The sequence below is a fragment of the Mauremys mutica genome, chromosome 13 (genome assembly GCF_020497125.1).
Source record: "Mauremys mutica isolate MM-2020 ecotype Southern chromosome 13, ASM2049712v1, whole genome shotgun sequence".
Taxonomy (NCBI): Eukaryota; Metazoa; Chordata; order Testudines; family Geoemydidae; genus Mauremys; species Mauremys mutica.
The window spans coordinates 39,783,393-39,795,687 of NC_059084.1; the positions used below are offsets into that span (position 1 = coordinate 39,783,393).

The following is a 12,295-nucleotide window of genomic DNA, read 5'->3' on the forward strand; positions in this document are numbered from 1 at the left end:
TCCTTATCTTTCAGTGCCCGAGACAAGACCGAAAAAGTGTCTGATTGTGAAGGCAGTGAAATCCACTTTCAGTGATCAGAATGCTACGGTAAGATTGTGTGGAGCAGTGAAATATTTCAATTTTTTTTCAATGATATGGGATGAATGGACATCTGGGTGGAGCTTTCATTCAGATCCAGAGGAGAGACTGCAGACTAGAGAAGGCATGTCATTATCCTGACTGTGTTAAATGGATCCATGTTTATAAGCCAAGGAGATCAAATCAAAAGCATAAGGACTCTCATATCCTATCTCCTATTTCAGGCAGAAGGGATAACAATAACTCATGTGTGTCATCTCTACCCTTGCAGGTGAGGAAGGCAGTTCTTCATTTCATCCAGAGGCTGCTCAGCTTACAAAGTGTGGAGAACTGTGCAGCTTGGGATATGGTGGCACATGTTTTCACGGAGTTCAGTGTGTCCACCAGCAAACTGGTAAGGAGACTTCTGAACACTTAAGACTCGGTCCTACCATTCTTGCATGCTGACTGCTCCCCTTGCCTTCAGTGGGAGTTTTGACTTAAGGACAACTGGACTGAAGGATTAGAGCCAGAATCTGATCAGTTATATTGGTGTAAAGTCAAGGTAACTCCACTGACTTTAGTGGCGTTACTCTGGATTTATACTAGTGTAACAGATCAGACTCTCACACTGGGTATTTACATCTAACAGAGTCATCTAGGTTCCTCAACCCTCTGATGAGTCATTGAAAATTCTGAAAACACCATTTTTCAGTGAAATGTTCTTGTACAAGGAAGCACATCTCTTTGTTTTCAATAGACTCTCCAGAGAACATAATGGTGCCCAATTCTGTGGCTGTTGAAGCAAACATAAACTATCAGCAAAATACCGAGGTTATGCAGGTTGCATCCCAGACTGTCAAGAGCCTGGAAAAGCTTGCTGCATATTTCCCTCACTACATGCTCTAATCTACATGTACTAGTTTAAAAATGTCTTCAATCTGTATTTCTATCCATGGACACAGCCAGAGGCTCCAGAAACTTTGTGCTCCATGATTGGATCCATGATCTGTATTAACATAAACAGTTCAACTTTACAGTAAGTTGTTGAAGATCTTAGCTCTGCCTGGCCCCTTTTCTTCAAAGTTGGAGCTTGTGGCAATACTCTCCAAGGGCCTTTTTTTCACACACACGCGCACACACACATCCATCTTAAGGAAGGCTGCTTTTTCTCCTCGGGCCAGTTTGCTCTCCTTTACACTGAAATCAGTAGAGTCAATCAATATTTAGTCCGGTGTAAGTAAGAGCAGAATTAGGCCCATTGATAGAATCACACTCACTACACCCAGAATGACCAAGCTGGTTGGGGCATCAGAACAAACAGAGTGGATCCTCCTGGTTCTGAATATTGATTTCCACTGGGCAGAGTCTGAATGTTTTTCCTCAGAGATAAAAAGATGAAACAGTTTTTCAAATTTAAAGAAAATTAACCCTGTTGGGGAAACTCTTGTGTTCAGAGAATCATTCCCTTCACTTTAGGGTTTTCCTAAGCCTGGGATCTGACCCACCAGTTAAGAGTTTCCATTATTCTCTTCCCTTCAGATGTTTGTGCACTTCCAGTGCAATATAAAAGCAGGCATAGGTCAATGTTCATGATGGCTTTGTAAGAGAAGGACACTGATTCTCTAGCCAGTGTCTTGCTACTAGCTAATAAGTTCTATAGAGCTGTCTCACAGCAGGGTACAACACTTCTCACCCAGGCTATTCCGGAAGAAAACACGATCCAAACCCTGTGCACTGACATACTGCAATGTCTGGACACCTCGGTCACTGGAATGACCCAAGTAAGTGACCTGTTGCTACTGCTTCTTGAAATAGGGACGTTCTTCCTTATCTTCCTTGTACCTCCCCACAAGGAAGCTTTTTGCACAGTCAGCATAATGGAGGAACAGCATGTCAGATTCATGTCAGGGATGTGACCCCTTCATCATGGAGTAAGTGGTTCACATTAGAGAAAAGATAGAAAGCAACTGAACTGGAAGGAATCATGTTGCAGAGATCTTCTCTTCATTCTTTCCACTGTCTGAGTGCAACTGCCCCTTAGGTCCCCCAGGGGGCTAAGCTACAAGCTACATGAGAGGGAGGGATTCCGACAGCAGGATATTGGAGGTGGGGGGATGGAAATAGCTGCATACTGAACAGTCTCGCTCTTCTCTGCAGGTGTTATGGCCAAGGCTTCTCGAATATGTGGTGCCAGTTCAGTACACTGGTACTTTGAAGCCTCTCTGCAGATGCCTTAGGGAGCTGGCTGAGAAAAAGCAGCAGGAAGGAGAAGAAGCTGCTTGCCTTGACTACGGTGGACCAGGTTTATAACAGAAACTCTTTCATTTATGCTCTCCAGGCACACTACGCAATGAACAGGTTCAGTCTGCTCCAGTTCTCTCATCTGCAATGAGAAGGCTAAAATGAGGGATGGTCTTGTGATTACAACATGGCCATGGGATGGAGCTAGGAAATGTGGGTTCTGTTCCCAGCTTGCCACCAAAATTCTGATGTGACCTTGGGGAAATCACCTGATCTTTCTCTCTCAGCTTCCCCACTTGTGAAATGAAGGAGTAATTAATGGCAACCTCATAGAGGTGCTGTGAGATGGAATTCATTCATGGCTGTAAAGCATTTTGAGAAGCTCAGACTGAAAGCACTATGGAAATGCAAATTATGATCAGCTGCATTCAACATTGGTGGGCACGTTGGAAATGGCTAGGTGAATAACATCAGCAGGACTCTCTGAAAGTCTGGCAGAATTCATGATATTCTCTTTCTTTCCCTAGTGAAACTCCCTACACCCCAGGGGCTGCTGGCACGACTCCTGGTGAGTAGACCATGAGAATAGGTTTTCTGTGGAATGTGAAGTGGGACAGTTAACTGTAAAAATGGGTTTTCTAGCTAGATGCTTGTAGACAGGCTGAGGAATGTGTATGATTTGGATCTCTCTGTCTCTGCCCTCTCCTGAGACGCACTGTTCTGCATCCTCGTACTAGCTAGAATGCTTTCTTCTTCAGGAAGGCACTGCAGTAGAATCAACAACTCTATTGTATGGTCTCCACAATGAAAGAGTCTGAACTATTCCCTCCTTCAGGACCACACTGGTATTGTGCTGACCAAAGTTAGTCTGTTCTTTCTCTCTCGCTGACAGGTAGTAGCCTCGTCCCCTTATGCAGGAGAAGGACACGGATGTGCTGCCTTGCAGTTACTACAGGCCCTGCACCAAAATATCCATGTAGCAGTGGGTGAGATGTGGGGAGTAAAGATCCCATCTCTGCTGCAGTACATTGAAGGTAAAGTGCTAGTTAGGAGGAGTGCGGTCCATGGAGCATAGAAGGGAAGCCAGAAAATGCAGCTTCGTATCGACACGTGTTGTGCCATTCCTGTTGCAGTATGTGGGAACAGTGGGGAATTGAAATTGGGCTTCTAGGCCCTCACTTTTCCTTCATCTGGATAACTGTGAACCACTGGGCTAAATCTAGAGTTAAACCACTGAAGCCAATTCAATCCGGGCAGAATCAGGCCAGGAAGGTTTCAGCTGAATGGAAATTTTACAGCAGTTCCCCCCACACCTTTGCTAGGTTAATGTTTGGGAAGGTGAATTACACGTGAAGTTGGAGGTTAGTGAAATATTTTGGGGTTCCATATATAGTCTGATTTTGCAAACTGAATGTTTCTGAAAATTAAACCCCATGTTTACTTTCAAGGGTGATTCAATTAAAAACCCAGAGTTTTTCTTTCTGTAAGGAAACCTGAGCCATAAAAGCTAGGTTGGCCAAGTGGGTGCCCATGTAGACTCTAGGTATTGTGGGCCTAATAATGTCTTTCAGCAATTTTACAGTGGTATGAATCTATTGACCTCCTCAGTCAGTGTAGCTGCACCTACACTATGGGGTTATGCCAGCAGAACTCCAATGACGTGGTTGTGCCAGTGTAGTCTCTGTGGAGTATGACAGACCCTACGTGGAGCACAAACCCGATATGTTTCTGATGAAGGTCAGACCCCACAATGTTCAAGTGGGTTTGATAGTCAAAAAAAGATTTTAAAAATGAGCTGTATCTTCCCTAGTTGTTGCTGTACAGAGTCCCCAGTACTGCCTTGTGCCGACATTAAAGAAGGGTAGGTTAGAGCTGGGCATTCAGAAACGGGGCCAGATTCTCAGCTGATGTAAATCAGTATAATTCCATTGACTTCAGTGAAGCTACACCGATTTACATCAAGTTAGGATCAAGTCCAGAATCTTTTATTATGCAGGAAAAGTTTGTATTCCCATTAAACCCAGTCTTCTGATGTGCTGAACAGTTTTCTGAGATGCTAAGTACCCTCAGCTCCCATTAAAGTCAAAAGGAATTGGGAGTGCTCAGCATCTCACTCCTGGTGGGTTGACTGACCCTGAATAAAAATGCCAGCAGGGTACATAACATGATACTTTCTGTTGGTCCAACAAAGAACTTGGCATAGGTCCCATTTAGCCTTGAAAGCCCAGGCATGTTACAGCTTGGCAGAGCAGGGGTTTTCGAAGGACTGATTGCAAAGGAGATTCCTGGGACGACTCTTCTTGCTAACCTAGCTGACATTATTGTTTTGCCTCCTGCTTCATAGGAAACACAGAGAATTCCCTGGACCACGCACGGTGGGAGCAGATGCTGCTTCAGGTACAAGATGGCTTTCAGCTATATTGTCACAGCCCTCCCTCCCCCCTCCAAATGTATCAGCTGGGGAAAATATTAATGATAAACTATTCATTCTAAGCAGAGCTGGTCAAACCATTTCATTTGCAACTTTTGTTCAGTGAAAACTGGCCTTTTTTATTTTCATGGGAGACTTTCAAATTTTTTTTTTTTTTACACAAAACAAAACAAAACCCAACCCAACTGGAAAATGTTCAGTTTTTTTTTTTAACTGAAGTTGATTTTTTTGGTTTTTTTTCATTTGCTTTCCTGTTTGTCTCCTTCCCCCTGCCTCCCCTCCCCCCGCCCCGGCTTTTTCAGTCACAAAGTGGAAGAGGGGAGGAAAGGCCTGGGGACGAGGGATAAAGGGAAGGAAAGGGGGAAAACAAAGAACTGAATAATGGTCATTTTTTATTTTGAAAAGCAAAATATTTTTGTTTCTTTCAATTTTCATGTGTGTGTTGAAAAATCAAGAAAACAAAAAACTCCCACTTGCTTTGTGAAATGGACTTACCATTGTTCAACCAGTGCTAATTATAAATAACTCTGCGTTACCACTGGGAACAACACACAACATAACCAGAAAACCAGCATGCTCATGGTGCTAATGCACCACTGGGGGACATAGAAAGGATTCTTTTTTTCTCTTTGCCACTCAAAAGAAAATTTGCTGTGAGAAACCCCAAAAGGAAAAGAGACAAGACAGGGTTTGGTGACTGTATCTCAGGGAGAAGCCTGTCTGCTCAGAAAGAGCTCTTTGCAGCCTCGTGTAAATCCAGACAAGGAACACTTTGATGGCGAGTGCTGAAAATGAAAGGAAGGGACCTAGTGACAAATACGCCCCAGAAGGTTTGCAGTTCCATTTGGGGTTGGATTACACTCTGGAGTTCCCCATTCCAGATCCAGCATCCTTTGAAATTCTTTGGGCTAAAAAATCAACTAAGATTAGGTTTTCTTGTGAGGTTTCTGAGATTTCCTGGCTGCTGTTCAAAATTAGGGCCTGAAACAGCAAAGTGCTGAAAGTTACTAACCTCTGGCTGACTTCAATGGAAGATGAGGGTGTGACTCCTGGTCCTTTGGGTGTCCACTGACTTAGGCTACAGGATGGGGGAGGGATAGCTCAGTGGTTTGAGCATAGCCTGCTAAACACAGGGTTGTGAGTTTAATCCTTGAGGGGGCCACTTAGGGGTCTGGGGCAAAAATTGGTCCTGCTAGTGAAGGCAGGGGGCTGGACTCAATGACCTTTCCAGGTCCCTTCCAGTTCTAGGAGATTGGTACATCTCCAATTATTACCTTTGATTCCCTGGATCTGATCTCTATATAATCAAAGGGTGTCATGTAAAGCCTTTACTGGATACCTGTGTCACACGGCTCATCATAAGCATTGCACAGTGATTGGATGGATAATATATAAGGTGCTATGGTTCTATACTGAAATTGATGCTTTTAAGGTCTGTGAGTTCGGGCTGGTCACCAGAAAGTGATAAACAAGTTTCTTTCAGGCAGGAGACGCTTATCTGCCTGTGAGTAATTATTCACAGTGGATGCTAATCAACAGAGGAAAATTCTAATAAAGCGATTGTGAAGTCTCCAGAGGAGATTTGATACAAGAAAAACAAGCAAACAATAGGGGGTACCCTGTTTTCAACTGAAGACAATGGATGCGTGGAACTATATCTGGAGGTCCAGAGGTATCTGGCCCCAGGTATCCTTCATCTATTGGACGAACTGACAGCTCCTTGTCTTATGAATGGAGGATGATCTTTGGTCTGGGTGTTTCATGCTGGGAGAGAGATTTGGGGGAGCTATCCTTTGTGAGACAGGGGAATATTTGGTTATCTAAGTTCAAGCTCTAGAAGTGTGTTAGGATTTTATTTTTACGTAACCATTTATTTACATTAATTTTACTTGCTGCTTCTCAACTCTCTGATCTTTGTCAATTGAACTCTGCTTCTTTTCACTATAAATGTATCTAAGTGTGTGAAATGGAGCAGTGATGCTGAGGTGAAACTGGTAAGGTGATGTGTAGCAAACCTATGAATTCTGTGAGTGTCCAGTGGAACAGGGGCTGGACATTGTGGGGCTGCAGAGAGGGCTCGGCGGTTGGACTGTACCGATTGCTTATCTGTAGAAGGAGAGTGGAACCTGGATGGGGTGAGAAGGGCGTGCTTGTGTTTCCTGTGGCTGGCTGAGTCAGGAGCTGACACCTGGCAGGCACAGAGAAGGCTTTCTCATGCTAAGGGCAGGGGTAGTGAGGTACCTCAAAACCCTGGGGACCCTCAGGAGGTGGCAGAATGGGTTCATAGCACTTCAGAGAAGGTGCCTGGTCCTTCGTAGTCCAGGGCCCTTTGCTCAAAGTTTACTAGACCCATCCTCCATCCACTATAAAATCATTCATCAATGGTCAGATTTCTTGGATCCATCTCATTCTCCAATTCACTGTTCATCTGGATTTGAGGACTGAGAGGAATCATCACACAAAGGTTAAAGAACAACAGCAGAGGAAATCTGGGTTGTCGATGTTTATAGTTCTCAATAGGGAAATAACCTTCCCATGACACCTGAATATTGGAAAGTTTACAAGAGAGAACAAGGAAGAAAAAAAAACACCAAACAAATAAACAAACAAACCCCCACAACAACCCCCAAATTCTTGCAATTAACCATCTGCTTTAACTCTCTTCTTTTACACTCAGTTCCTAAGAACATCTCTGGGGATGATAGACGACAGTGCCTGGAGCAGCCAGATAAGCCTTGAGTTGAACCAGCAGATGGCCAGCTATGCCAGCCCCTCCCTTGAGAAGGTTTGTTCTCTGTTAAGGCTTAGTTTCTAGTTAATTTTCCTTGAAATTCTGATTGGGGGGCTGCATAAGGCTTCTCTCAAGGCTTCATTACTTTATATTTTATTCTGCATATAAAATTTGTTTTTACTTGTTCCCTGCTCTCTTGCCCCCCTGCCCATCCAATATTTGCTTCGACAGGCTGCTCGTCTGTGCTGCATTGTTGGTTCTCTGGCTGGGCTAGATGATGGGATGTTTCTGCAGTATGAGTGCTTGGACTTGGCTATCTTGTTCTTTCCTGAGTGTTGCTGAGCTGGGTCTGTACTGACTGGCACGTTCTGTTACTGGTATCTCAATGCCGGTCTCTTTCTTTCAGAGTTTCCTGTATAAGGCGCTAGGAACGTCCTTAGCAGTTTGCCAGGACCTGGTCCATATTAAATCACAGCTTCATCTATTTTTGACAGCAACAGATTATATGGAAGCCCCTGAGAGACAGGTGAGGACCCTGTCCCTCTCCCCGCTTTACCAAGTAACCCCTGAATGCTCCCTGTGGGGCTCAGCTCTGAGCTGGCCTGGGACAGATGCTATTTTGCTTCATATCCTCTTCGTTGCTGTTTCACTCAGCCCCCGCTGCCCACGGGTCTGACGCCTGACTGGCGCTTTACACTCCTTCAGCTGAAAGGAAGGGACTCGTGGGTTAGATCCTAACCAGTATTTTTCTTGGGTGACAGGGAGTCATTTCCATCCTCGCGTTCTGTGCTGAGAGCCACTTGGACCTCACCCTGAACGCACTTCAGGAGTTTGGGGCTACAGTGAGCAAGGTTACGATTCCTGGGTTCATCAGCCGCCTGAAGGTAAAGGAGCCAGGGGGTTCTCTCCAACTTCCTCTCCCTCTATAGCAGGGGCAGCAGCCCCAGGGTAGTGTCTGCTCTGCTCAGCTTGCATTGTCCCCCAGTGTGTGCGTTCTACGTGATGCCTGCAGTTAAGCAGAGAGGAGCACACTCTGGAGCTGGGGTTCTCTCAAATGATTTTTATCATCTGATGTCTCACGGCTTGAGCGCCCCTCCCATGCACAATGTGTGGGAACTACCTCAGTTGCTTGCATGGAAAAGCATTTAAGGTATTTTTAGCGTTTTTTTAATCCCAGTTAGTAGCTGGAAATGAAGAGGGGTTGCAAGCAACATGTGGCCAACCAACCTGCTTTAGGTAGGCCACCAGTGGGCTACGAATGACAATTATGGAACCTGTGATTTAGAGCAGTGGTTCTCAACCTGTCCAGATTAGTGTACCCCTTTCAGGAGTCTGATTTGTCTTGTATACCCCAAATTTCACCTCCCTTAAAAACTACTTGCTTACAAAATGAGGCATAAAACTATTAAAAAGTGTCATAGCACATTATTACTGAAAATTGCTTATTTTCTCATTTTTACCATATAATTATAAAATAAATCAACTGGAATATAAATATTGTACTTGCATTCTTTGTAGTCTGCTGTAAAACTAGGCAAATAGCTAGATGAGTTGATAAACCCCCTGGAAGACCTCTGCAGACCCTCAGGGGTACACAAGTAGCTCTGGTTGAAAACCACTGATCTAGAGGCTAGAGCAGGAGACTAGGCCTCTGGGCTTCCACTGCTGGCTCTGCCATTTACTCACTGTGCATCCTTAGGCAAGACATTTAGCGCCTGATCTTGTACCCACCAGTGTCAATGACTAAGCTCCCGTGTACTTCACTGCTGTAGGTTCAGCATTTTAGGCTCTCTGTGTCAGAGTTACCTAATGGGAATGATGGAGATACTAATATCTCCACGCCTCACAGTTATTATATTGCTTAAATACTTTTTGCAAGTGGTTTGAGATCTTTGGCTGAAAAGAGCTTTGCAAGTGCAAGCTGCTATTGCTGCTGTGAGGAATTCCTCGGTCAGCAGCAGATCAGAATTCCAAAGCAAAAGGCATCAGAAGAACTTTCTGATTGTCTAGGACTACCACCATGGGAGAAGAGGCCAGACTCACAGCACCCTGATGCTGACCTACAGCAGCGTGGCTGTCCATGCTCCAAAAGAACAGCTTCTCTCCCGAGTAGAGGCAGACATCACAAAGAACATCCTTCTCCATTATAGAGCCAGTTGTCAGGTAAGAGTTTTTGCGTGATAAGTGTCACATAACTCAAATTTAAACCTGTAATGGATGGAGCGTGAGCTGTCACATGTTGTATCATTTTTGTTGCTCTTCTTTGTATTCTCTCTAGTTTTTCTATATTCTTCTGAAATTCTGTAGACCCCAGCTACACAGTAATTCAGATGCAGTGACACTCAGGCTATTCAGAATAACACTCTAACTCCCCTCATATGGATGTGTATCTAGCTCTATCTTTTGCTACCCAAGAGAGACTAGTGCTAGCCTGTATTTAGTTGATTTGCTCACTACTTCCCTTACCTCTTATCTGTCGTCTTGTTTGTCTGTGTGCTTTATTTCTGTTCCCCAGGTGCCTGACTGCTGGTCCTGACTCTCATCTCAATGCAACCTCTCCACGTCACTTTGCCATTCAGTACTGCCTTGTCTAACTGAGACTCTCACTTAGGCATTGCCAAAAACAGTTGAACCAAACTGAGATCTTCCAGTAGTTCACAAATGCAAATACTACAGAGGATGGGCCCCTGATATTGACCTCTGCAAAACACCCTCTCTGGATACCTTTCCTGCCTTTTGGAAGATTTAACAATAGTGATTTCTCTCTGCTCCATATTCACCAGCCAGGACATTTTGAGGATGTGTGTTATGTGGGACTATCTACATTGCTAATAGCTGTTTTGCGTTTCGTTTTTCAGGTGCTGGGCATCACTGTTGCGAACAAGGTACATTCTAAATAATCTGCCCTCAGCTCTTGCATTTTCTGTACACAAGTTGCTTGTTTAAATTGCACAGAGCTTGGTTTCCTTGCTACATCAAGCAGGAGTCCTGGCTGCTCTGGTGTAAGTAGGCCTGGATTTATTTGATGAACCTGGGTTTTCTCTTCTTCTGAGGTGGGTGCAGAGCCAGAGTCCACTACCTTCTGGGGTCTGGGGACACCTGTCTCCTCTCCCGAGGCTAGATTTAATTCCTGATCTTTATCTTCTGGACTCTGGTTCTTCTCTCAGTTTCTCATCCACATCCTCTTCTTTCTCCTTCTGGATTATGTAGGACATGAACCTAAAATTAACCCTCATCCAGAATGTCATGGAGATTAGCTGTGCCATCTTGGAGACCAGAGACTCCCAAGAGTTCGAATTCTCATACAAACTGGAGCTCCTTGGCTACATGTTGGTGAGTGATTAGGAGCTTTGAGGACTGAAGTACAAGAGAGTTTGTTGTAATGTAATGAGACTGGTTTTCTGGGGAGATGATATTTTATCCATTGGCTGTGACTGTACTACTGCAGTCTCACGAGCTACCTGCATGGCACCCAGAATGCTGGGTCCACTCTGAGCTTGGCAGGGATGCTGACATATATTGTGGGCTGTAACTGGAAGGAATGGCTTGTGTCTTGTGAGTTCTCTTTCTGTCCTCTGTATAGCCTGCAGATGGCCCTACGGCCCATTTCTGAGGCAGAGAGACTGCTGGGCACGGTGTCTGTTTATTCCAGGTCTGGCATATGGCCCTGTTTCAGGGTGTGAGAGGAAGGCCTCTCTGCCTTTCAAATCCACTTCCCATTTTTTATGTCCCCATTCATGCATTTCAGGACTTCATTAAAACGGAACCACTGGATTCCCTGACATCTCCAGTTCGCTACCAGGCAGTTCTTGCCATTGGACATCTGAGGTAGGCTATTTTCTGCCATATTTCCTGGCACTGTGATGTCTTCTCATTTGTTAATTCATGAAAGTCAGGTTGGGAGCAGTCTAATGCCTGCAGGGTTTGGCTCACCAGGGCCGCCCTGGGGGAGCAAATGGGGCAATTTGCCCCAGGTCCCGGGCCCTGCAGGGGCCCCCACGAGAGTTTTTTCAGGGCCCCTGGAGTGGGGTCCTTCACTCCGGGGGCCCTGGAAAACTCTCACGGGGGCCCAGTCTTCGGCAGCAATTCGGCGGCGGGGGGAACTTCCGCCCCGGGACCCACCGCCGAAGTGCTGGGCCTTCGGCGGCAATTCCCCGTTGCCGAAGACCCCAGGCCCCCTGAATCCTCTGGGTGGCCCTGTGGCTCACATGCTGCTCACCAGCAGGACTTCAGTTCTTAAGGATTTGAATGTGTCCATTTGGGGGTTTGTGCTCGAAAGACACAAGATTGGAGGTTGTGGGGCATGCAGTACAATGGAGCAGAGTTCAGATGGGGAGGGAGGTGTCTGGCTAGCTGGCAGGGGGGAGGAAGCTTGTGGGTTTCTCTAAAAGGAGATTTGAAGTTTTAGGTTTACTTCTAGAGGAGCCAATACTTAATAGAGGTGCAAAGTGAAGGGTTGTTTGCACTTGGGGTTCTAGATTGGGACAATCTCTAGTCATTGGACCCATTTCTTTTACTTGGAGGTGGTACTGAGTCTAATACATGACTTTTCTCTCTATCTTTCTTCTGCCAGCAAGCTCAAACCATCTCTGACCATGGAGGAAAACCGTGAGCTCCTTGGTCAGTGCTTCAAAAGTTTATTTCCCCTTCCTCCCTTGGAGAAGATGATAGAGGAAGACGGGACAGCAAAGGATGCTCTGCATATACAAGTACGTGACAACAATTCTCCTCCGGCACCATCCACTGTATTTCTGCCCAGCAGGCACTGGGTGATGGCAGTCACACATGGCCTCCCTGGCAAGGTTATGGTTAGCTTTCCCCAGCCCACACA

The 12,295-nt window shown here is 45.4% G+C and overlaps 1 protein-coding gene across 1 annotated transcript in view; it reads left to right on the plus strand.

Moving 5' to 3' along the window:
- The first annotated feature begins 7,360 nt into the window (after window positions 1-7,360).
- Window positions 7,361-12,295, plus strand: part of LOC123348421 (maestro heat-like repeat-containing protein family member 2B) — a 46,866-nt gene continuing 41,931 nt past the window's right edge. Inside the window, exons 1-8 of the mRNA XM_044985948.1 lie at window positions 7,361-7,518; window positions 7,871-7,990; window positions 8,226-8,348; window positions 9,475-9,627; window positions 10,323-10,349; window positions 10,675-10,797; window positions 11,213-11,292; window positions 12,038-12,173. Of these exons, the coding sequence (XP_044841883.1) occupies window positions 7,432-7,518; window positions 7,871-7,990; window positions 8,226-8,348; window positions 9,475-9,627; window positions 10,323-10,349; window positions 10,675-10,797; window positions 11,213-11,292; window positions 12,038-12,173 (849 nt within the window). The 5' untranslated portion in view covers window positions 7,361-7,431. The remainder of the gene's footprint in view (window positions 7,519-7,870; window positions 7,991-8,225; window positions 8,349-9,474; window positions 9,628-10,322; window positions 10,350-10,674; window positions 10,798-11,212; window positions 11,293-12,037; window positions 12,174-12,295) is intronic.